The sequence below is a fragment of the Larus michahellis genome, chromosome 7, assembly GCF_964199755.1.
Source record: "Larus michahellis chromosome 7, bLarMic1.1, whole genome shotgun sequence".
Classification (NCBI taxonomy): domain Eukaryota; kingdom Metazoa; phylum Chordata; class Aves; order Charadriiformes; family Laridae; genus Larus; species Larus michahellis.
The window spans coordinates 29,224,472-29,250,869 of record NC_133902.1 but is presented as its reverse complement, the minus strand read 5'-3'; the positions used below and the strand labels follow the sequence as shown (position 1 = coordinate 29,250,869).

The 26,398-nt window shown below is 40.3% G+C and overlaps 1 protein-coding gene across 3 annotated transcripts in view; it reads left to right on the top strand.

Annotated features, from left to right (window-relative positions):
* The window catches only part of CREB1 (cAMP responsive element binding protein 1), a 37,994-nt gene extending 11,753 nt beyond the window's left edge, over positions 1 to 26,241 (top strand). The window contains exons 1-8 of one of the 3 annotated variants that reach the window (XM_074593900.1): positions 3,658 to 3,735; positions 8,000 to 8,121; positions 11,643 to 11,789; positions 13,791 to 13,891; positions 16,758 to 16,900; positions 18,353 to 18,535; positions 19,941 to 20,091; positions 23,003 to 24,592. In XM_074593900.1, the coding sequence (XP_074450001.1) occupies positions 8,008 to 8,121; positions 11,643 to 11,789; positions 13,791 to 13,891; positions 16,758 to 16,900; positions 18,353 to 18,535; positions 19,941 to 20,091; positions 23,003 to 23,147 (984 nt within the window). In that variant the 5' untranslated portion in view covers positions 3,658 to 3,735; positions 8,000 to 8,007 and the 3' untranslated portion in view covers positions 23,148 to 24,592. Of the gene's footprint in view, positions 1 to 3,657; positions 3,736 to 7,999; positions 8,122 to 11,642; positions 11,790 to 13,790; positions 13,892 to 16,757; positions 16,901 to 18,352; positions 18,536 to 19,940; positions 20,092 to 23,002 lie in introns of those variants that run through there. The other 2 variants (XM_074593899.1, XM_074593901.1) reach the window with 2 other exon arrangements.
* The last annotated feature ends 157 nt before the right edge of the window (positions 26,242 to 26,398 follow it).

Genomic DNA, 26,398 nt, shown 5'->3' with positions numbered 1-26,398 from the left:
TATCCCGAATATTAGATAAGGTTAGGAAAATTTTTTTTTTAAAAAACACATATATTGTCAGTAGAATTAAAATATATAGGTTTGGGTTTTTTTAAGCTGTGCAGGGGGGTTCACCCTTACATTTAGTGCCCAGTTCACCGTCTCTAAGGGAAAGGTTGTAATTCAGTCAGGTCCCTTGATTCTATATTGAGCAAGAAAAGGCAGTATAGATTAAACCTGAACTAAAATATGTGCGTGTACCAAGTGCTTGCTGCTGGATACTCTTGTATTTGTTTGTTCATAGAATCTGTGATACAAGAAATAAATTGCTGTTAATTGCTGTCAGAGTCTCTTTTCCCTTTAAAAAGCTTGAGGGCAGAAAGACTAGATACTAGTACAATGCCACGAGCGTGGAGTTAAATCAGGAAGATCCAGCAGTGACAAGTGTTTAAGAAACTTTCACTCACACACCTTACCTGCTCATACTGATTCACCATCTGCCTGGTAAATGTCAGCTTGCTTCTGTTATGCTAACAGAGAACCAAATCTAGAGGAGATGGCTGATTGGGGTGCTCGCCACTGTAGCTGTGAGATTAAGATTTTTGGTCTCCTGCTCTTGTTTTAAAGTCTGCCACTGCTTTTTCTTTAGTGAAAGGGAAATTGAGCATGCAACACAAGTAGTTTTTTCCAATACTTTCTTCATTTACATATCTAAATCTGTTAAGCGTGAGAAATTTTCACCGACTTTGGAAGTGCAGCTACAACCACACTGGAAGTTTTGTTGGGAAAGTCATGAGCCAGAAAAGTTTGTTAGGCATATTCAGGGCTCCTGGTTGCATTTCTTCTGTGATCTGTATGAAAACACTACATTGTTTGCCTCTCTTGCATTGGCTGTTAACAGCATGTATTCAGTCAGCAAAGAGTTTTCAGACACTTCTCCGAGTGTCATATTGATGGAGACAGAAGTGAGACTACAGGTATTAGGTTCAGCTGATGGTCTGATTCTGCTTTGTGCAAGATCTCTTTACAGTGAGATTCAATTTTTCTTGTAAGTTAAAGATCAAGTATTTTAACTTCAGTGACAAGAAGAATTTTTCCGGCTTTTTATTCCGCAGTTTGCCTGGCAGATTGCTGTGTGTCAGTGCAAATGATCTGAAGACCCTTCTCCATTTCTTGGCGTTTTCAGTGGAGTTGGTTGTTGAGGCCAGTCTTTTACTTCTGCCTCCACTCGGTTTGCCCGGCCCTTGTGCTGCCCTGACCCAGAAGCTGGCGTGACCATGTGGTGAACCCCTTCAGAGAAGTAATAAAAAGTAGATTTAATACAAAGCAGCAAACATTGGTTGTGTTCACAGTATGGCACACAGTCTTGTCACCCTGAGGAGAGAGGGCAGGAGGAGAAAGTACCCACAGGGCAGCGGCAGGGGCAGTGCCAGCTTGGGATGACAGAGAAGATCTGGTGTAAATTGCAATCCCTGTGCCAACCCACTGCAGTCATTAGCGACAGAGAGAGATAATTATGGGCCTGTCTTGTCCTGTTGAGCATTTGTTACTGATTATTTGAAGTCCCGTGTGTTAGCTGTAAATAAAATTATTTTTCTCTGAACACTTTCAGTCTGGCAGCCATTGAATGGAGTTCATAAAGCGGCTGTTGAGCCGCGGCTGAAAGGGCTGCCGCGCAGCAAGGTGACAGTGGAAGTGTTTACAGATTTCATGCGAATATTCTCAGTACTTGCAGTGGAAAGGTGAAAACAAAAAATAGCATACGTGAGTGGTGTTTGGTGACCCTCTCAGTGCTTTCACAGTGGATCTGTGGCTTTATAAAGCCACATATATTAAATACGGAGTGAGTTGAATTCCTGGAACTTTGGATGGCGGAGCTGTATTTGCTTCCTTGAGCAATCGTCCTGGCACACCTGCTATGAATAAAGCCAAATACAGGGTTTGAGAAACAGGCCTTGCCTCAGTTTCCCGCCCCCCTCAGCCCCCTTGCTGCTCTGGCCCTTTGCTGTCGTGAGCCGTGGGGTGGCTGAATATTGAACTGGATCAGGGGCCTCTGCAGGTGGTGGCTGGAGCAGTGTCTGCCTGGATGTGGCACAGGTTGGGCTCAGAATGGGCATAGGTTTGTTGGGTCTCTGCTCTGCACTGGTTTTGGAGGCTGTCGTGCTGTTCTTCAAAATCTGGGTGTGTACTTTAATAAAATAAAACCAGAAGTCATCATCTAGGCTGTGGAGGAGAAGGAGACTTCAAAGCGTGTCACTTGGTAAAGCCATGCTTGCTTGTGAGCAGGCTGTGGCAGTACATCTGACATGTAAAGTGAACCGTGTTGCCTCAAGGTGTGGTTATATTGTATGGCCAATAACTGTCAGCATAAGCATGGACTGATAATTGTCACCACGATGTTACTAAAGAGAAAGAAAAGAAAAGCACGGAGGGAGAAGTAGTATGTTTTATTGTGCCAGCTGGTACAACTGAAAAGCACAGAAAGCTTTGGGGCATTCAGGACCTTCATGTACAAAAAGTGGATGGAAAGTTGTATCTGCTGTAACAGCCACAGTGAGGTATTTTGGTTCTGGGATTTAGTGGTGTTTGGGAAAAGACCTCCACCTTTTTTCTTCAGTCCATCCTGGGAAAAAAAAAAAGCAGCCTTGTCTGTGGAGCAGGAGAGCTCTATGGCTCGTGTGAGCAAGGAGAAGCCAAGGAGCAGAGCCTAATGTTCAGGAAAGATGCTGGCATTCACAAGGACATTTGGGACAGGAGAAAAAGGAGAAAGCAAGATATGCCAGGGAGACCACAGACGTGGCAGGCTGTGAGAAGACGGAATTATGTCTTCCTGGCTCTGTAAGGAGATGGGAGAGGCAGTAACTCTGCTCATGCTCTGAATACATAGCATTGATGCTTGCTTTAAATAACAGAGATTACAGGACTTACCATTATCTGTAGCACACCTAGTTCAGCATCCTGTCTTTAAGATACTGAAGATCAGTAGGCACCTCAAAACACTACTGGAACCTGCAAGAATGTGGCATAATTTTCTCCCCTCATGAAAGTCTTTATTTGAATTTTTAAGGATTAGAGACTGATTTAAATCTCATGAGGTTTTATATTCCTTTCAGTTCTGCACTACTTTTGGTATGAAATAACCACACTAATTCTGGATATTCTTGGATATTCTTGTAATCCGTGTGCATGTCTAACCCCTGTTTGAATCCTGATAAATTGCTTATCAGCATCAGCATCAGTGCTCTATTTGTGCAGTACATAAAGTGTGAAATTTCATATTTTTAATAGATATTTTTAAATTTTCATTTTTATACTTTTAGATTTGTCACCTTTCAGCTTCACTGTTCTTATAATCAGGCAGTGCATGTTTCTCATTTACTTACCCTGTTACTAATTTAAATATAGATTTTTAGTGTTTGAAGCATTTCTCTCTTTTCTGGGGAAGATACTACAATTCTGTCCAGTCTCTTCATACAACAGGTTTTCAATGCTGCAAATACTTGCTTTCTCTGAACACGCAGATTCCACAGAACGCATTTTTAACACAGGCTCCCAACCTCTGCACTGTAATCCAGCTGATGTATAGGGTCCCTCTATACAAATACGATTTTTAAAGATTACCCTGTCTCTCATTACTGTTGCAGTCTGCCACTTCAGCTTTTCTTGTTACAGATGCATGTTAAGCAGAAATCTGAAGTGAACTGTCTGCAGTAGTGCCGTGGCCCCCTTTCCAAGGTTATGCAACTAACGAGACAGGTTCGTTTGGATTTTTCTACAGTGTGTGTAGTTCAGTTTCTCTGCATTCTGCAACTCTTTGTGTTTATTAGCATCCGTCTTCTGTTGCCCCGCTTGGTGTAAATTCAGCTAGTACAGTTAGTTATCTTCTGCTGAACTTCTTTCTCCCAGTCCTCATTTGGCTAAAAACAAATCACTGTGTGTCAGCTGAACGTTTCACTATTTGGCTCTTCACCTCCGGAGTTTCAGATCATTAGTACGTATGTTGTTAAGAAAGTGTCAGTAAGTATAATACTAGCTCTTTTGAACTAATAAAGACAGTTGTGTACTGCGTAAAAGTCATGAGTTAAACCGTCTCTAACCAGGTAATCTCATCAGCTTTCTTAACCTGTGTTCAGAGTTCATAGCTGGGGTGTTTTAGACAAGCGGGCTCTGGTTTTCCAGCACTGGTTGTTAATAGCTAACTGTTTTTTTCAGTTAGTTTCATTTAGAATACTTGTTTCAAGATGAACTACAGCAATTGCTAATTTTTTTCTCAAAATGAGGGTGTGTATCCTCTCCTGACAAGACGGAAAGTAGCCTGGAAGCAGGGAGGAATAAGAAGGTGTGCTCCCGTGTACCTTCCCTGCCCTGGACACTTGTTCCCCACCAGGACATTTTCAGATCCCTGCCTCCATTCGAGAAGTCCTGGTGTGGTGGTTGCCAGGGAAATCAGTGCCAGGGAGCCGGGTGGGCCATTCTGAACGGGGCAGGAGGAGCAAAGGGATGGGGTGGCGGGGTGAGCCTGAGCACCCACAAGAGCAGAGAGACACTGGGGTACCCGTCAGCAAGGCTTGTCTAGACTAGGGGTATAGAGAGTTTAGAAAGGAGGTGCAGGATTGGCATTCGTTTGTATGTGTGGGGAGGTTAAGGGTTCAAACCAAACATCATTTCATCTGTTACATTTCAAGAACTAATAGGAATTGACAACCTTAATTTCAGCCATCATGGTCTCATCTGTACACACAACTTCAGTACTTACAATGTTGTAGGTGCCTGGTCTTGTATATCTTCACAATCTTAATCATACCATAAGTTAAAGCAAACATGAAACAATGTAGTAATCAGTGTATCTGGAATATGATGTCATGATGCTCAAAAATCTGATTCCATCTTTTTCTCACAAGTTATTGTGAAAGGTAGTAGTGAAGATGTTAGAATACAAACACCGTCATATATAAGTGCAAGGTAAATTGAACCAAATTCAAGAGTGCTTAGAACTTGCAAATAACACGAGACTAAGAGCTTGTGCAAAAACTACAAGTGACATTGGAAACTCACTGTGTCAAGATGTAAGTGTTGCAGGCAGCTTCCTGCATTGCTTGGTGCTTAGTGTGTGTTATGAGGAAGTTCCTTTTAGGTGTTTGCAAGTCATGTTAAGAATTTGATTTCCGAAATGTTGGTGGTGTAGAGGAGGCAGCACCTCAAACAGTTAATGCTTTTGCTGATTACGTATGCAAAAGATGATGCAAGTGTGGAAACCAAGCTTGTAAAATCAGAGGTCCTTTGCTGAATAGTGTGTGAGAGGAATGAAAATTCTTCCTAGGAAAGCATTGCATTTATCAGCAGGAATTTGGCAACATCCACCTTTGCGAACATTGCTAAATACCTGATTCAAGAGATTCCTCACTTACACGTTTCTACTTACACATCTACACTTGCACATCTATTTCTAATGCCATTTGTATAGCAATTGACTCCATACTGGAGTCACAATTTCTATCAGCAAACAAAAGCATTGTTAGTTTTGCAGCATACTTTAATTTATACATGGAAAATTGTTTGTTAAAGTTCTTTTTGCGTACTTGGCTGGGAGATGTTGCTGATGCAAAAAGATCTGCTCCTGAAATGGTTCCGATGATGGTTCCAGTCTTTTGACTGGAGTCACTATGACGCGCGCATAGGAATTGGGAAAAAGTTGTTGATTTGCCTACCTGGCTGATACTCGCAAAAAAGTGTTAAAACTAGGTACCTCCTTAAAAACTATAAAAATCAAAGGGAAACCTATGGTAGTCTGGTTTGTAGTTTGCACTTTTGAAAACGCAGAATACTCCAAAAAAAAATTGGGTATATAATATGTAGGACTGAGACTGTTAAAATATAATTCGTGTGTTAAAGTTGGGATGGAAAAGCACTTAAACTGTTGTCATTAATGAAGTCTCTAAGAACTGTTGGTAATGTATGCTGCAAATAGTAATAGTGCCTGGGTTTTCTTTTGTGCTTTCTGGAAGGTGAAATGCAACATGGAGAAGACCTAGTAGGAAAGAATCGGGTTATTCTATTTGCATGGACACGGGCTATTCTTGAAATTCTTGTAAAATGTAATGTCTCAACTACTTAAAATGCAGTGAGTTTACAATTAATTTCTTTCATGGACAGTTTACCAATATATACATATAGGTAGAGTATTGTTTATCTGTGAGCATTTGTCGGACTAATACCTGGTTTATGTGTGACAAAAATCATGGCGACAGGGAGAGGTATAACAAAATTCCAGGTGCTTAGAAGAATTCAATTTGCTTTTGCCAAAAATTTATATGCTTTCTTTCATTGCTTGTTTTTAAGGAAAATCAGGTTTACTTCTTTTCCTTCTTTTAATTTCCTGAGAGTTTCTAAACTGATGTTGGAACTAAATATTTGGTACTTAAATATTCCAGTGTTCACACACCAAACACAAAAGCTCATTTGAACAATCACTTACGATTCTAAATGTACAGATTTTGATTTATATACATTGACTTCCTTTCTTTGGAAGTGAGATGCAGCTACTGGTTTGAAATACTGTTTTATCAGTGTTGATTAGCAATCATTTACTGTAAGACAGACATTTCATATTATCCTCAGGGTTGAAGTGTGACTCTACTGCTTTAGGCAGTACATCTCCAAAGAGTATTCTATTTCTTCTAATACTGAAGTGTAGTTTGCATTGAAATGGCAGTTTCCCTGACTTTGTGTTTAAAATGAAATGTCTTGAATGTGGTCATGGTGCCACCACCTGTATTGACACCTCTGAGTCTTGTCCTCGGGGAGGGGGGGGCAGTAAAGTTGAGCAAGGAGAGGGGCATTTCTCCTTCTTTCCACCTTTCTTCTGATCTGATCTTCTTATCCTCTGCCTCCAAGCCCTTTCCCAAAGCAGAAATGCTCTGCTGGTTGTTTTTCTCCAGCTCTGAAGAGGGATGTGCTGCCTTAGGGTAGCCAGAGCTCTGAAGTCGATTGGGCAGCACAGGGTGGTACACAGAATTAGCATTGTGGCCATGGAGGTAATGTCCACTCTTAATATTTGGTATTTGGAGTTCTGTATAATACAGTGGTATATCACCATTGGGCACATTCCCTTGTGTTTTGAAGCTTTTTTTATATTAAATATTCTCATATCAGTATTTAAAGAAAAACTGAAAAGTAATTTTCACAGATTGGTGCAGAATTTAACATTCCTTGCACTCTGCCTACATGCATGAGTTTGGAAGTTATGCAACCTCTTTTTATAGGATTGTGTCTTCTGGTGATCTAGGCTTGCTCAGTTATCGCTCAGAAATACGAGTGTATTAGGAGCTTTATACAATGCAAAACTTAGGTCATGACAGACTACCCCTTGCCTCTCAATATAAAAATATTTATTTGCAGTAAGGTTCAAGTAGAAATGGCTTCCATCGCTATGTATACTGACTTGAAAACTACCAAGTAGAAAAGACCGAGTTGCTGTGACATAGGGCTGTACACACTCTGGTTGTGGAAAGAATTTGCATGGAGGTGTTGCATATTTAGTTCAGACAGAAGAAAAAAGAAGACTGAAAACAAAGTGCCTGACACAGGAGCAATTGCTGTTGGTTATCTGCAGCTGCGGGGGAGAGGGAGGGCTGTGCCAGGGCACATTGTCACCTTCCTGCGCCCTTCCTGACAAACCACCAGTCATTATTCCAAATTGTGGAGGTACTAGGTCATCACAGTGCAATTGCTCAAGCAGTTTTTTTAGGATGAGCAAAACGCATTTTTTTTTTCTGATCTTGTTATTTGGAGGAGACTGGGCCTGTTTTTTCAGAGACATTACACACAGAAAAATCCACCTGAGGCAGACACCTGGCATGAAAAAATTTTGCCTGAATGCTAATAGTTTGGCAACATTTTAATAAGCAAATGAAAACAGTATGTAGTAATGGGAATTCAGCTGCAGTGATTGCTACCAGATCCACCAAGAATAATGGACTTGCATGCCAACCCAGACTTATGACAAATATTGTGATTGTAGGTAACTAAATGACCATGGAATCTGGAGCAGAGAACCAGCAGAGTGGAGATGCAGCGGTTACAGAGGCAGAAACCCAACAGATGACAGTACAGGCACAACCACAGATTGCAACGTTAGCCCAGGTATAAAAATCATACGATGTAATAGTTTTACCTATTGGATAATTTTTTTAAGAGGGATAATGTCTGCTCATGGGCCTGAGAGAAGGTACCATTGATACAATTCTGAAACAGGTGTGATGTATAGTTCCTTTAATATTTGTCTTCACATTTTTAAAGCAGTAGAGATTTTTAACTTCCCATCACACTAGGCTGTGTTAGTTCTGAAGAACTGTATGTGTGTGAACTGTGTAATGGTAACAGAATAATGAATGAAAAGATTTCTAGCATTCTGTACCACAACCATACCACCGAAAGATATTTTTTTCAAAATATGTAATTTACTGTCTTTTTTATATTGACTGGATTGTTTTGCTGTTATGTTTTCTGTTAGAAACTTGTCTATAGCAGTCAGTTATATTCTGAAGAAAACAAACTGAAAATATAGATCGATAATGCAGCAAATACAACATCTTATCAGATGTTATATCTGCCCTACCCATGGCAAGGGGCATTGGAACAAGATGATCTTTAAGGTCCCTTCCAACCCAAACCATTCTATGATTCTATGATTCTGTGGGATTAACATTATAAACATTATAATCAAGTGGAACAACCTGGCATTTGACAGCTCATGTTATCCTGTTGTCTCCAGAATATCACAGAATTGTTGGCTGTTGTAGAGAAAAAGTAGTAGATCATTTATTATCCCCAAATTATTTTGGAGACAGGAAATGCGATCCCAGCTACGGCTCTGATTTTTGGAACCTGGTTTCATTCTTGGATACACTGATGGTTGGCAGGAGCAACTCCATTGTGTAAATGAGTACAGAATCTGTTTGTCTGTCTTCTGTAACCATTTCATTTTAAAACTATTCGCAGTCTGCAAAGAACAAACAGGTTTTTTAGACCTCCTAATTTGGGGAATTGAGTGTCTTTTACGTGGCACAAGTGTTAAATCGCTTATCATTGTATAAATGATTAATGTCTTTTTCAAGTCATTACACCTTTTGGTAAACCAGAGATAGTACACTTCCATTCAAGTGGTAGTACAGGGATTGGAGCTGTTAAAATGTACGGGGTGATTTTGTTCAGCGGAGCTGTAGTGTGAATTTACAGGACACCAGCTGCCCTGCACCAGCTTGCCTCTTTGGGCAGCTTTCTCACTGTCTAACTTAGGCACAGGATGTAGGTGGTGTGAATAACACTTCAGTGTGAACTGAGTGGAAGTAGTTTATTTCTCTTGCAAAACCAGTAAACTGCTTCTCACTTGGTATGCATTAAGATTTAGTCCAGAGAAGCAGAAATGTTTCCAGTTTGTGTGATAACATACTAACCTCCAGGTAGCTGAACTTACAGGTATGTAGTGGGTTGAATGCACTCTACTCGGGCAAAATTACCCTGGCACTTGAATGAGATTTTTTTCTGAGTAAGAAAAAGCTATTCAGCTATGCTTAAAAACCATGTGAACCACAAAGGAACGTGTTGTATTTTTCCTAATTTCCTCTGTTACCATTCACTGTATTATTTCAACCTCAGCTTTTCCCCAAGTTTTATATTCCTTGTGGAGGTGATAAAACAGTCTAAACATAATTCCTTGTCTTGTTCACATCAGTGTTACGTTATTACAATATTTTTAATATGTGAAGTGGCAGTGTTTGGCATTAGGGAGTGCCCTCAGAGGCTTTGGCAAATCTAAATAACTAATTATGTCAATTTAAATTCTTTTATTATCTCTTGTAAGGTCACCCCTCTTATAAGCTTAGTTTAATTGCTGCATTTTTAGCGAGTTCAGGGTAGTTTTTAGAGTCAAAAGGAAACTCGTTCCAGTTCCACAAGGTATGAGTCAGAGACATCTGCGGAAGTTACACTCTGCTGTTGGCTTAATCCAACCGCAGAGTGGCCTCCAGTTGATCAGCTTTGCTGTCATTGCCAGGGACTGTTTAGTCAGACATGCATTATTAAAAAAGGTTGCTTGGTAAAGCAATATAATTTGCCAGAGGAAAGCGCGCGCATGTTAATCTCAGTCCCAGTTTCTCTCGGATGTGAGTTGAGTACCGCCATGTAATGCTGCAGCCATTTTCCTGAAAAAGGAAGGTAAAGGCAAACACAAATTTGTGGATTAGGGAGAGAGACAGCTATGGAGGAGAGAGATCTACATGTAATTCCCCTTAATTTTGTTGTTAAGCAAGATTTCCTTGTGAGTGGCGGATGTTTACAGAAATTTAGAGATCACCTACCGCAGCTTTTTGAGAACCATGTGTTCATGGGGACAGCAGAGGATTTACTTACAGAGCAGCTCTTTGAGATTAGGTAGGACAGCAGTGCCGACACTTCTGGCATTGCAGCTGCATGGATCGAATTTCTGAAAATACCGTTGAACACGGGAGGATCGTTAAATTTTTCCAAACTTGGGTGCCTAGGAGAAGTCTGGCAGGTCAGTGACCCACGGCCTGGCCATGGTCTGCGAGGGCTCATGCTTGCCTGCAGCCCTTCCCTGAGGGCTACAGTAGTGCGAGTCGGGCACAAACCAAGGGCCATATCTGCTGGTATGGCACCCCTGGATCCCTCCTGCCTTCAGGACGCCCCCAGCCACCAACACGTGCACCGTGTCACCAGACAGTTGCTGAGTTCTGGATGTGCACCAGGGCATCTGCCCAGCCACGTAGCAACCTCAGTGCGTGGTCCATCAGCTGCCCATGGTAGTTCTTGTGACCTTCCAGGGTGAGGCTTTCTTGCCTGGCGTGAAGAGCTTTGTGCGAGTCTGGCTGTCCTCGGAGCCTAAGCACCACATGCCGTGCCAAAGTCGTTAGCGTATGTATGCCTCTTGGCATAGCCACTGTGCCTACAGGTCTGTGCTGGAGAAACAAAGTTGTGGTTAGGAACTGAGGGTTCAAAATGTGTGCCATTTTTCCTTATAGGAATAACTCTTAAAACTGGAGTTTGTGTTGACCCGTTAACACTGTCTCACAGTAACTGCCTGCAAACCCATGGGTTTTCTCTGAACACACGGTCAGTTTTCTTCATTTAAGTGGACTTTGCCAACTACTCGATATGGTTTAGTCTCTGGAAGGTCTGAAAGCTGTGACTCCCTAAAAATTTTAACATCTTACATCTGGCAAACACTCTGCATTTTCTTGAGTGAGAACAAAAATAGCTCCACTCCCATATGTTTCTGCCTTTGACTCAGCAGCGTCTGTAGGAGTAGCAAGTCCTAGCACAATATCTAACTGAAGTTAGCGAAAGGTAATGGTGTGTTCTTATTCGTTACCTCCAAATAGAGGCAGTTGTGTTTTTCTCATTCTTGTCAGTGGTTTTACAGGCGATGGTTTGAGCCTGCAGAAATTCTGCATTAGATTAATTTGTAAAGTAGGTCAGATGTTGGGCTTAGGCAGTTCAGGGGGTTTTATATTACGCTTGAAGCATTTGGGTCATCTAACTGGGGTCTAGAAAATGCATAATTCTTTCACTAAAAAGTGTTCTTCGTAGCTAAATAGGAAGATTTTGCAATAACCTAATTTATGCTCGCTGTCTCTTCTTTGCAGGTATCTATGCCAGCAGCTCACGCAACGTCGTCTGCGCCCACGGTGACCTTAGTCCAGCTGCCCAATGGGCAGACGGTCCAAGTGCATGGAGTAATTCAGGCTGCCCAGCCATCAGTTATTCAGTCTCCACAGGTCCAGACAGTACAGGTACAGACCAGAGAACATTCCTATTACGTGAATTGGGCCGTTTGAATAGTCCTGCTAGTCCACTGGTTTCTAATGTGTTTGTGTCCTGGATTGTGTTTTTGCTTCTATAAACTTCAAGAGCATGTTGAAGGCAAAAACTGTACAGTATTTGCTAGTCTGTAGCACTTTTTTTCTGTTCTCGTTTAACCACTTTTCACTGTCAACCATTGCTGAGTTTCATTTCCCTCTAGAATTTGGTTGGTGAGTTTAACAGCTTCATGGTTTTTCTTACAGTATTACTCTGCTTTTTCTCTCTACTGTATTTTCATACATCATTACTAAGTGAGAGTTCATACTATTCTGAAGTGAACAAAAGAGTCTGGGTTTTATAATGTAGTCTTTAATCATTAATGAGGCTGATATTCTGGGATGAGAGTCCTTGCTACTTGGAAAATACTTGCATTGGTTTACAAAACAGATGTCTGTATGTTAATGGTCCTTAAAATAAACCTATCAGTCCTCTTGTAAAAATGATTTTGAAATTTCCCTGTTGAACGTTGTTTGCTTTGTAAAGCCTTAGCATTTTCTCTTCTGTAAAGCAAGACAGATAAGGCAATATGTGATGAGATAGCTTGAAGACTTAGGAGACAAGTAGTCTGAAATCTTTAAAACTTCTAACTTTTTTTTTAACCACTTTTAGCCCAGTGTTACTGAACACAAATATAAATTGCTTGGCGTACAGCCGCTACACGGGGCAAAGACCGTACATCATTCCTTTACTATTAGTACACTGAGCCAAAAAAAAGTTTAATTTTAAAAAGTAGACGTCGTCACTATTTGATACAGATATTTAGCTGGCTATTATTTTAAAAAAAATAATGAGGCATGCATAATTTAAAACTAGGCCGTTCTGATAATAATCTTTTGTTTACTCCGTGTCAGCTTTAGTGCTGAGGTTCTGGCAGGCCCTACCCTCCTCAGCCAAGGCAGTCAAAAGTTTAGAGTTTTAATCTATCGGAGGTGAGCAGTTTTCAGATAAGTGCACAAGTTACTAGCCCAGAGGTGGAAGGTAGGAGACTGACAATGAAACCATGCTTGGAATTCACCGGGCTCAGTGCAAAGCCAGAACGTGTTTGGAATGCTGTGATATTCAAAGCCCAGTAGTTCACAGTCAGCCTTGGACCTGTTCAGGCCCTCCATCTGATAACTGCGAGATTTGGGCGCCAGCAAGCTTTTGGAGCCTTTAGGAATCTTCCCTATAGCACATAAAATGTCAGGCTGCGAGTTATGTTTCTCACACAGACATTTCTCTATTCAAAAACTATTGTTAGCTTTTGTATATTTGTCATGTGACTATAGTCTTTTGGAAAGCAGTCTCTGGTTTTATGAGTTGGAAGTGTTTTTACATTTTCGGCACAGTTCAAATTTAAGATTATTGAAATATGATTGATATAAACATTTTATCTTTCCTTCATAAAACTTTGTCATTTTTCAGCACAGATGTTCAGAATTGAAGCACTGCATTATTTTTTAGCATCTTCATGTATAACATTTTCCTGACAATTTCCTCCCGAAAGGCAGTCTCACTATAACAAACCTACCCAGTTATTTATAAATCGATGTTTCTCAGCTTCAGTATTTTGCTCTTTGTTTCCAAACATTTCTGCTCTCTTAATTTGGTTTTAGTTTTTCCCTTCCTGAATTTTACTAAAAAATCTTTCCTTGTTACTTTAAAATGGATGGAAACAAGGAATCACGGAAAGCAAAAATTGTATGGAATTACTGTTCATATTTTCTTAATTGAGTATTTAAATTGTAAAGGACATTCTCACAGGTAGATAACGGACTGTGGCCATTCTTCACTGGATCTGTTGCTAAACAGTCTGTCCTTTCTGTTTGTTGCCTAGGTAGAAGCACTGTAGAATACTCACATTGTAGTGTTTTTCACAGGATGTCAACGTTTCCTTAAAATAAAGACATTGGAAGTGTCTTGCTAAGTTTGATTGCTCTTCTTATTTGCAGATCTCCACTATAGCAGAAAGTGAAGATTCACAGGAATCAGTAGACAGTGTCACAGACTCACAGAAACGAAGAGAAATTCTTTCCAGACGACCCTCCTACAGGTATGGAGGTTAAAAGCTGAAGCATTTTGCTTGATGGATGCGTTCTTCACGTGGGGAGACAAACAGTGTGATCGTAGAGTTATTTTTAGATTTACCATTTAACTGAAATCTCTCTTCTGCAATGTCTTTCCATGAAATAGGATGTAAAGAGATAAGCAAATAGGAGAGGAGGAGGAAACCTCAGCTGTTACACTCAGTTAAGGCAGAAATGAGCTGAGCACAAGCTAATTGCCAAATTTGTGAAACATTGAGGTATCATTGTGCAAGTGCCTTAGAGCTAGCTTTAATGGATACTTAATACGTGAAATACACTGAAGCTTTGCAAGAAAGTGGCTTCTGTATAATCTCTACTCTGCAAAAAATCAACTCCACTGTTTTTCATTATTGTTGAAATGCTAGCAGCAATCAAACTTAATTCCTTTCTCCCATGAGACTTTCAGCGACCACGTGGTGTTCTGTGGCTCAGAGAGAATTTCTGCTTGGGCAAAATTGCTTGTGTTTAAAGTTTAAAAAGTCAGGTTATGAGTTGAATGTAGTGATAGGCATCTGGTGTCTTTAGTTGTCATGGCAAATACTTCTGTGCTGAGACCAACTGAGGTGCCCCTTCACATGGTGTTAGTCATATGTTACTTTATTAACTAAGCTCTTGCACAGCTTTTTCTGGCTGTACTAAATCTCACTTTTCATGCTTAAAACATGCTAAATAGCATTAAGGAACAGTTCTGAAGTTCGTTGGGTTTTAAGTGACCTGTGGATTCCTGCTGCTTCAGAAAATTCAGGTGCTCCTTTTTTCTTTATGAGCATAGCCTTAGAAATATAAGGTAGACTCTAGGCCTAAGCATATGTCACCCATTTATGGTTTTTTTATAGCAATTGTAGGTTATTTTCTACCTTCTCCAGCAGCCTTCAAGGCTGTTCTGCTGAAGATAGTGAAAATCATTAGTGAAGATCCCTAGCTATAATAGATCTGGGAAAATATTTTGTGAGGAGCAGTGCTGCTAACTTCAAAGCTGCCACAGACTTCCTTGCAGTCTGCTTCTGCAGTGAGACACTTGCTTTTACTATATATGGAAGAATGGCTGTATATCGTGAGAGGACAGAGCTAAGTAAACAAGCAGCAACACTGAGAAGAGGGGACTTGTGCATGCTGACTTCTCATTGGGATGGACGCCTTTGCACGCACGGATGCCACACCACGGCCTCTGTCCTCAAACCAGATCCTGGTGATTCAGCAAAACTTTGTAATTGTAAAACTTGTATACGCAGCTCAGACCCCGGGCCGGTGTAGGGGTCATGTCAGTAAGACTGGGCCAGACCACAGCTGTGCTTAGTGAGTTCCTTGTTGGCATTATTCAAGCTGCTGTAACTGCCCCCAGAGACAGGATAGGTGCAGATGGGTTCATGGAATTGAAGGGCTATACCTCTTCCTCAGAAACTCCACTTGGATCCTGCTATTGAAGTACACCATGCATTCCCCATGTCACCTCATAGCTTCTATATTTGTAAAGCTGCCACCTTAGCTTCTATCTTAAATCCATCTTTATGATGGCAAAGATAGGTTCTAACCACCAGATCATATCTGACATGAACTTAGAAAGTGGTGAGCTGTAGCTTCTTTTCTATTTTGAGCTTCTTGGGTTTTGTTCCTCATCCTCCCTGCTATCTCCATATTTTTTCATCTGTTTTGTCCACTAGTTTTTCTAGTCTAATACCTAGATGACAAACTCTCTGGCAGGAGTTTTTTATTTGTCCAAGCGGTGCTTGGCTCAGAGGAGTGAGTGCTTGTGCAATGCTGGGGTTCCTGCATGCACACGGAGTCAAAACAGCAACAGCAAAGCTCTGTTTGTCAAGTTGCTTAGCAGAGTGACTGCTCTCCCCAAATAGCTCCATACAGATGGTTGGACTCCCAAAGCTTTAGGAGCCTTATTTAAGAAACGAGCGTTGTCTTGGAGCCTGGGGTCTGCAGCTGTGTTTGCTTCATCACACTTCGAGCTCTAGTGAAAATCCACAGGAAAACATGAGGAGAATGACAAAAAATATTGCCCTTTAACTAAGTAGCATTTTGCAGTCACAGAATATGGCAGCAGTGAAAAGGGCTCGACAGTCCTCTGAGGTCTAAATGATGCAAATTGCAGTAAGCACTGTGGTCAGTCTTACAGTCATGTTCAGTGGGACTTGTAGCTGTGATGCTTTAGCAGTTTTTGCTTTGGATAATTAACGGGTGGAAGTAATTAAACAAACTACTTTCTCCTTTACCCGTGCTAATCTCGCAGCTTTCCTGGGCAGAGCACCTGTAAACATGACTGTGTGACTTACTCAAACATTCAGCATTGTCTCTGGGACAGGTGTTAGATCATAAACTGGTTGCTCATTACAAGCATTTCTGCTAATTTTCTTTATACTCAGCTCTCTGGCTGAGGCCTTTATGGTCTCTGAAACACAGCAGTTCCCCTGATGTGAGGAGATAGGTTTTTACCTAATTTTGCTTTCTTCTAATCTTTATGTGGCTAAAAGCAGGAAACAAGTAAAAATGGACAAGAAAGAAGCATGGTTTTAAGACAAAGAGAAGGTTGTGATAGCTGTATCTTGGGTTGAGAAGAACCTGTTGAGACGCACCGGTATCTCGTGTTGATGAGCACAGCTGTTCTGTGCTGGCTGCCTTGCCCCTCTGTGCATGGCACTTGGAACAATCCTCTCCAATAACAGTTTGAAGATAGTGCAGGATTTTCATTCTGCGCCCATATTTTCCTTGCTGGCTTACTGCACTTTTCAGTTTTCTCCAGCATTATGTATCAAATAGACTTTTTTTTAATTTTTTTTTTTTTTAATTTTTATTAAAATCTCTACAACACACTGTCTTTGCCAGAAAAATTTTGAATGACTTGTCCTCAGACGCCCCAGGAGTGCCAAGGATCGAAGAAGAAAAGTCTGAAGAGGAAACAGCAGCACCTGCCATCGCCACTGTTACGGTGCCAACTCCCATTTACCAAACCAGCAGTGGGCAGTACAGTATGTAGTCTGAATTTCTCAGTGGTGCTAGTAAGTGGGGATGAGAAGATGAAGAACTATTATTTCTATAACTGTTTGGATTAGGACAAAGCAGGAGGTGAAAATAAGATTGCTTTAATTTGACTGTTTGATAACCAAGCTTTTTAAAAACATTCCTGTTGTATTTGAAATGTTCAGTTAACATTCTGGGACTGCTTGCCACTTAGTGCAGCTAGTGCATCCTGAGGCAAAGTATGAACGACCCATAGTATTATTGTAAACTTTTTAACTTCAGGAACCAGATGAAGTAATTCAGAAGTTTCTTTTTTTCCTGGCAAATTATTAATCCTGGTTCACAAAATTGTAACCTCATTGATACAAAAAAGTTACAGTCTGCAATTACCTTTTTAGAAAGTCCTGAAAAAATGAGAATTTCAGCAACCTTATTTACAATCCTTAATAAATAAACATTTCTGTGTTTCCTTTATTCATTAGATTTTATAGCTGTAGTGCTCTGAGTTAAAGGATTGAGGATACAGCTGTAAAACTAGAATTCACATGCTGTCTCATACAAACCAACCCAGTATTAAATATACAAAAGGGAGAAAGAACTACTTGTTTACATCTTTGTCTTAAAATCTCTAAAATTTTATCTCTCTCTGTAATCCTTAGCCACTTCACCTAATACCCTACTTAATTTTATTGAAACTGATGTAATTAACTGTGCTTTCTTATCATAACTGTAAAATAAAATGCTTGTGCAATTTGAGGTTTTGGGGTGTCTGTATATAGGAACACAGTGAAATTCTGTGGAATCATGAATGAGGGGTGATGTCTCAGTACGCCTGCGTGACAGGATTGAGGGAAAGAAAGGAAAAAAAACCCCAGCAAAGTAGAACTGCTTGAAGGAAAAAAAAATATGTGAAATTGGACCTTTATGAATGAAAACACTGCTAGGAAGGTGCGGAGGAAGTTGTAGAGAAGGGGGGATACAGTCAGAAGGAAAAAAAAATGCCAAAGCAAGAAGAAAGTGAAACACAAGATGGATAGTAATAGCAGCAGAGGAGACTGAAGGGCATAAAGCATGGAAGAGGAGAGGAATTTCAGATGAGAAGAAAAAAGAATGGACTAGGAAAAGACCTAAACCAACCAAGAAGAAAATCCTAACTAACAAATTAAAAATTAAGCACTGGGGGAGGATTGTAGCTTCTCTGTGCGATGCTCTTTTATCAGAGAAACTTGGGCTGTGTTTTTTCACTTCCCCAAAAATACGAGTCTCACAAAAAATTGAAAAACTATTTTCAAAGCATGATTTCTTTAATGTACATTAAAGCCGTGTGTCTGATTTGAGGGTGTATAAGGGTTCAAGGGATTGAACTCAGATGAGTATTCTTCCATATCTAGGTTTGATACTGTAAGTTATTGAGTAAATTAGTGTCTTAAATGCTGTGTCAATTTTTTTTTGGTCTTCAGTTGCTATTACCCAAGGAGGAGCAATACAGCTGTCTAACAATGGCACAGATGGAGTACAAGGTCTCCAGACGTTGACTATGACCAATGCAGCTGCAACCCAACCTGGCACCACCATTTTACAATATGCACAGACCACAGATGGACAACAGATACTTGTACCCAGCAACCAAGTTGTTGTACAAGGTGAGAAACTTCACAGCCAGTCATTCTGCGTAACATTTTCCCCATGCAGATAGAAGTTGCCAACCTAACTCCTTCAAATGTGTCAGGAAACAGAAATAACAGCTTTGGCACAAATATGTCTCCAAAACGATTAAAGGAAATTCTGGACAAAGCTATTTGTCACGTTTTCTTGGAGCCTTTCCCTTCATATTGATAAAATTGTGGATATTTTGTGTTTACTTCTTAAAACGATCTATTTATTTTTGGTTTTCCATGCTGTATTTCCTGCACTTTGTCCACATAATTATTTTTTTTATATGTTCTGCAAAAACTGGTACCACTTTAGAGTTGAGTTCTCCCAGACAGTCATCTGCAACAATAGTACATTTAAAGTGAAGCATTGAACTTAGGAAAGAAGGTTTTTTGATTCTTTCTGTAAAGACACTTTAATTTATTAGTAATTTTTTCCCCTTTTCAATTACAAGTCATAATTTCTTCCTCCTGTGGCTTTTGTAATGAGTCACAAAGTACGTAATCATTGAGTCTTAGAATCATCGAATAATTTAGGAAGATGCCTTACAAGATAGTTTTGTCTAGCCCACCACTTAGAACAAGCAGGGCTACTTCAACTTAGAATAAGCTGGTGTTCTTTATTGTATTAAAATATATGTTTTGGTTTATTAGTATTTTTTTTTATTAAAAATAACAGAGACATGTACCCCTGCTTTTATGATTGTAAAGCAGGTGATTTGAAAGTTAACCAGTGAAGAGGTCTCCAGGCATCAGTGAAAATACATAGCCAAGAATACTGTTGTTGTGTTGATCTTCTGGGTTTTGTGTTCTTAAGGGCTTGTGATTTCTTTAGGTGGTATTGGATTTTTTTACAAGCTCAGGCAAATATAACACAGTCCTAGATTACGATAAACAAATAAAAGAAACCCAAGACCTTGTTCATTCTAGAGAAGTAGTGAAGTTGTGTCTAGTTTGCACTGTCTCTCTCTTGTTGGAGTAAATGCTACGTTTCTACACCCTTTTTTCTGTGCCAAATACTTACACATGCAGTTTCTCCTTTTGCAGATAGACATTTGGAGCATAGCCAGAAATACTGTTTGCCATCCTTCATCTTCTCAAAACTGCCCAAAAATCAGAGAAGTAAAAAGAAATATACTAAGGGAGAAAGCAGCACAGCAATACAGCAAAACAAATCAAGTTATCAAGCACAAGTGAAGACTTCTTCAGCAGGAATGCCCAAAACCTTGTATATGTTAATAAACTAAGACTGAGATAGCAGTGATGACCCAGATGATGGGTCATCCCTCCTGTACTGTAGCCAGAGTGCGTGGTTAGATAGATGACTAGGTGCTCTTTGCACCGTGTTTAACAGCACTGTCACCAAATGGACATCATGTCCCCTTGTGTCTTTCAGCTGCCTCCGGAGATGTGCAGACCTACCAGATTCGCACTGCCCCTACCAGCACCATTGCACCAGGCGTAGTCATGGCATCCTCTCCAGCACTTCCAACCCAGCCAGCAGAAGAGGCCGCGCGGAAGAGAGAAGTGCGTCTAATGAAGAACAGGCATGTGCATTTACATCACCTTCTTTTCCAGTGAGCTGAGCATAGAACTAGAGCGTTAAGCACTAAGAATCCTGATCTTTCTCAGTCATTTTATGAAACGCTTTCTGAAGAATTTGCCTTTACGTAAGGATGCAAAGCAGAGAAGCACATCTCTTAATGCCATGCATTGTGACTATGAAACCTTAAGTAGAGGTGTCAGACTCATTCTGTGAGGTGTGTGAATTTGTTTGTTGCCGTAAGGATAAAAGTCATTGGTGAGAGACTTGTATGACTGCAAATAATGTTACAAACACTGAGATGAGTTCATTTTTTTGTGGTAATGCATTCATGCAGTTTCCTTTCCTGGATTCTTTACCTTAACCTTCTGGCCCACCTGCACTCTTCATGAGTGCTTTCTTGATTGTCTCACTTATTCTTTTTAGCTGCTTGCCCTTTGTGTTTTATCCTCTGGAGGCTGACATACTTAAGGGAAGGCTAAACGAGCAGCTACTCCTTTCCATGTCTTGTGGAGCCAGTAATGGCAGCAGAGGGGCTGAGAGAGAGAAAAAGTGAGGAGACTTGACCCTGTGGGATCTAGTGTGTGAGGAGGAACAGCGAAGCCTACGGAGGTGGGGCTTGGTGGAGGCAGTGAAGGAAGGGAGCAGCGGAGAGAAGTTGGGCATGATGCTCCCTGCGCCTACTGCTGTGGGACTGGCCTGAACTGACCCATCACACCAAGCTTGAACTCCCATCTGCAGCCATGGATTTAAGCCTGCGTGTTACACCCTGACACTGGGAAAACAGCCGCGCATCCCTTCCCTCTGAGGAGGGGAAGCCCCATGAAATGACGGTTTACTTCAGCTGTCAGTCTGAAAAAATTCTTATGATGTACAGGTGCATTTATCTTCTGTAGATTGCTAAACTGTGAACACAATAGAAAGTTACATGAGCAGACCCAGTGCTTGTCTGAGGGTCTTTAAATGGAGTAAATAATGCTGAACAGCAGAGTTCACTTTTTTAAAAGGTTTTTGTACAGAATGTCACCCATCTCCCCTTTTTATATATTTTCCTGATATCAGTGAATAGTAGACATCACCCTTTCAGACTTTGCATTTGAGAAAAATTTAATTAGCATTCTGAATCCTCCCGTTTAGTCAGCAATCTTATTCCAGTGAAAGAAAGCTTTTGTGTTTGTGAAAGCCAAGAAAAACAATGGGGAATTACCCCTGTTTGATGTAAATTGACAGCTTCTGCAACAGTATCATTTGCATGTGGTGCCTTTGGCCTGCTGGCTTAATAGATATTTGCAAAGCAGGGGAAAGGGATAGAGAGAGGCAGATGGTAAGGTAGTACTTATTGCAGGATTATAGTGTAAATATTCATAGATATTATTGTGCAAATTTTCTGTGTAAATTTTACATTTTAAAAGCTCTCTTGTAATTCAGTATAACTCTAGCTGTTCGTAATGAATAGCTAACGCACACAGATTTGAGGTGGCTTAATATAAAGCTCAAGCTGTCTCAAATATCACAAAAAGAAAGAAGTTGTCACCCAAGAAGACAAGTTAGTAGTTTGCACTGGGAGGCACTCCTGATCCAGTAGTACTTAATTTTTTGGTGAAACGAGTAACAGCCCAAAATGACTTAAATTCTAAATGTTGCACATGGCTCACTGAAGTGCTCCAAGCACGTGCAATTGTATTTGTAGGAGTGATAAATGAATACTTGAGTCTTTTCAGGGCATACAGACTGGATTTTCTTCATCCTGTGTCATTTGTGGAGCTGAATTTCAAAAATTACTTTTAGAGTTTTTTTTACCAGGTAGGTCCTAGTACTACAGCTGCTGTTTACCTGCTAAGCAGGAGAGCTGGGTTCAATTTTGTCCTCTCATTTCCCAGAACATTGAGAGTATCACCGATCTATGTAGTATTTGCAATGAAGGGACACTCAGACTCTTCTTTTGAAGCTCCTCTGCTTTGCACCGAAAGGTTCAGGGCAGACAAGCGTGTACGTTTACATGTATCTGCTGTGTTGCTTCGACAGGCTGCATTACAGGAGGAGAGCCCTCTGCCCGGACTCCCATCCACCTGCGGCATTTAGCCTCATGCTCACTTTGCACATCGGTACCATCACTGTTGCTGTGCAGGATAGCTTCTGCCGTGATGTTACTGCCTTCAGGATGCTCAGCAGCACATTAACACCTTTCAGGCATTTTTCGTTGGTGTTCTTAGTATGTCACCAAGTTACCTACAGGCAGCTCAGTCTTTACAAGCAAGCCTTAGAAGTTTGACTGTCTCGAGATCTGCTTCAGCACATTAGTGCTGCCACGTTCTTGGCATGACAGACTAAAGAATTATATAGTTGCTAGTGACTGTTTATTTTGTGATTTTTTTAATTCCAGTTGTTATATTATTGCAGTGATGCAGACATTATTACTAAAATGAAAGTGTGGCTCAAGAGCAAATATATGAATGCTCTAAATACAGCTTTTTTTGCACCAGTTGAGCATCCTGACCATTAGTATTTGTTTGGACTGCAGCAAAGGGAAGAGTTAAGACTATAAAGAGATTAATAGGTGAACATTTGTCTCACCTATGTTTTTAATATTCATCTATTTATTATAATAAAATCAATGAAATTATTGCAGCAGCATTCGACTTGCAATCCTGCAAGCAGAATTTTGTCATTGAGTAGGATCCTTTTCTCATAGAAGCAGAGTTTTATTGGTGCTGACTTACTGGGTTCTGCGTGTTGAAATGATCTGTGGATCTTGAGCGTGTGATTTGTGGTGAGCAATTGTTATGAACTCGGCCCTTTTTCGTAACTTGCATTTCTTAACAATACCTCTGCATTCTAAAAATGGCAGTACTAGGTAAGTCGTCCATGTCTGCAACTAATTGTTCTGGATTTGAATGGCCTTTTTTGCTTTGCAGAGAGGCAGCACGTGAATGTCGCAGGAAGAAAAAGGAGTATGTGAAATGTCTAGAAAATCGAGTGGCTGTGCTTGAAAACCAAAACAAGACACTGATTGAGGAGTTGAAAGCACTTAAGGACCTTTACTGCCACAAATCAGATTAATTTTGGATTCCCATTTTCACTTGTCCAGGTGGGATAGAGACTGATTCTGGCTATACCCAGAAAGACAAAGTAAACTTTTTATTTTCTAAACATTTCTTTTTTTCTATGCGCAAAACTGCCTGAAGCAACTACAGAATATACTTCATCTGTGCTTTGCATCAAACTGTGAATGTTCAAGTACTTGCCTCCACTTCTCCCCCTACAAGATTATTTTCATCATCAGTCTCAGCGTGAAGAAGAAGAACAGGCTTCTTTCTCATCTCCCCATCCTCTTCAAGGAGTAACAGTGGTCGCTTGGGAAGTTGCTGTGGGGAGGGTCCTTTTGTAACGATTTCAGGAATTTGTGCTGAGCTCTTTCCACTGCCTTAGAGACAGAACCACCCCAGCCTCTTGGTCCAGAGAACTGTGGGCCACATATGTGGAGCATGCATGGTGCAATGAAGAAGCAATGGTTGCCAAATTGGTTTCACACACTCATTATGAACTATGAAAATACACGGCTAAGCGGCATGCCAAATGACAGGCGCTTCACAGTCACATTCTTGGTGTGGAGATAACATACCTTTTCCAAACTAGCCCAGGAGGGGTTTTGATTTGTAGTCTGTATTAAGCCCTCCTGGACCAGTAAAAACTTCTCCATACCTCAGAAACAAATGCATTGAAATGAGCTTCACTGGTCAGTTGTTGCTTCTCGAAGCTTATGTGTGCGAATGTGTTCAGCCTTCTGAATGCACAAAAAGCCAACACCAGTGTCATAGGATACTGACTGGGAAATGATATTTGGATTGGAAAGGAATTCAGAATGAAAAAGGTACAATAGTGGTGTTTCAATAACAGTTACGTAGTAAGCAAGGGTAACACATGAAAGCACTACCTGTTCGTATGCAGAACGACTAAGCAGTTGAAGCATGGCCAACTCCACGTCCGTACTCCCTGATGACAGTATAGTCTGTGTCCCAAGTCCTCTCAATTAGTGAGGTTGTATTTCTATTTCCCTACCACTGTCTTGTGTAATGGAAATTATTGTACTCAGTGGAAACATCAGCCTGGTTTGCTGGATTCTTTTTCAAACTTTGAGGCTGCCTTCCGTGCATAAATTAAATCACAGTATGACAACTACCAGGACAACCTCAAATATTGAAGAGGACTTCAAACACAAATATTCCAACTTTTGCTTCACAAGGGACAATATTAATTATTTGAACCTGTCCAGGCTAGCTAAATTCTTAATTTATTCAGAGTATTTTTTCATCTAAAGGGTCAGATTTACCAAATAATTTATTCCCGTAAGTAAAACTACTCATGTGCCTCAGACACTTGCGAGATCAAATGTTTTGTGTGCACTGAGAAAATGTGATCTTTCCCAGATTTACATTGTTAAAAAGGTAGTTCATATTTAAAAACAACTCTGTACTAAGGATTAGGACTTCAAAAGAGTGATGCTCAAAAAGAAGCAAAAAAGAATGTCAAGAAGTTGTCAAAAAGATTGTGTCAAAAAGAATCATGTGCAGTTTGTTTACTGGCCCTCTGAAGCCAGTCTCTTGATAAATTAACTTGGGTCATTTGACGGAGTAAGTTTACTTTGGGCTTCTGGTCAAACTTTTATGTATAGAGACATACGAATAAGACTCTGGTCTGTACTAATGCCTCTAGCAAAGTATTAGCTAATATTTTTTTCCCATTCACTCTGCCTGTTTTTAAGATGAAATTCAAACATGAGCGTCTAAAAGGTTATACAATCAATATAACGTTACAAGAAGAACATTTGGAAGACTCTGGGCAGTTGAGTCTCAAACAGCTAAGCAGTATTAAAAGTGCTGGTTTTCTCATTTGAGAGGGCATTCAGTTTCCAAGAGACTTTAAAAGGAGCAGGGTTAAACTTGTAGCATTGTTGTTAAATCTACACTTATCAATAATTTCAAATTATGTTTGTATTTCAAGAAGAGAACATAAGTATCAGAATTACGAAAGAATTAATTTTCACAAGTTTTGAGGGGTTTTATAAATGGTCTGTTTTTATCTGCCGTAGAGAATTGATTTTCATGTTTTTATTTAATGGAAGATGAAGTTATTAGTTTGCAATGCAAATTTAAAGACGACCCTAAATTCTCAGCAATGCTTTTATAAAAAATTGTTAGATTCCTAAAGTCAGAGAATACAAATACATACAACGGTGACCAGTTTTTCATAACCGGTGCTGAGTAGAAGTGTTGATGACACAGGAGTCATTCTTGTAAAACATGAAAATCATGATGGCCTCATTCACACAGTTACTTGGAATGGTTCCTCCAGCTTTGAGAAACACGGAAAAGGCTGTACGTGCCTACCTTAAGGCTGTTGCTTTTGTAGAAACACCTGTTTGCAAAAACTTGGAGGTTTTGCGGTGAAGCTGCGTGAGGCTGGCTGTGGTCTGAGAGCTGTTCCTGGCGGGTGATGAGCACTGCCGAGCGCTTGCGGAGAGTCGCTCAGCACAAAGCCTGGGAGCCCAGTGGACCAGGGAGCCCAAACCGGTACCCAGACGGGGTTCTTCTAATACAGGGTCGGTGCAAATCTGCGCGGCAGCGAGAGGAGACCCGTGTTACCGGTTTGTGCGTGGTCTGTGAGTAGTCTGTAGTGCTGTTAGTCTAGACCTTGTTAGGAAATAACGTTTCACTAAGAAAAAGGACGTTCTTTTAAAGTAAATAGGGATCTGCAAGAGTCTCTATTTTTATTTATGCTGCACTGAGGATTTAGGGACTTGAATTTCTTTAATGGAAATTTTAAATGACGATAATAAAAAAAGTATTAGACCAAGTAGAGGGCTGGCTAGAGTTACCCATACATGCTTTACTATTCGTATTGACCCAAAAAGGGAAAGAATATGACACAGGAATCCATTCATACGTTATTTACCAAGTAGTGAGGCTGGGGTAATCAGCTTCTGTTAACTAAGGCCATTCGGAAGTAGGACGGAAATTATGCTGGCAGGGGAGAGGGAGGGTTAGTTTTATATCTCACGGTTGTGAGTTTTCAAGAATTGATAGCCTGTTTTACCTGAAGAGAGGGTTAGAAAGGGCTAGATCCATTATGTTCATAATAAACAAGAATTGATTTGAAATATAATTTTTGTAATGTCATTATTTTGCAAAACAACAGCACCGATCAGGCAGTTAAGATATTGTCAGAGGTGCTCTTTTAATTTAGATATTCTTGGAAAATACATATGTATAATATATGTACATATATATATATATACACACAGTATATAATCT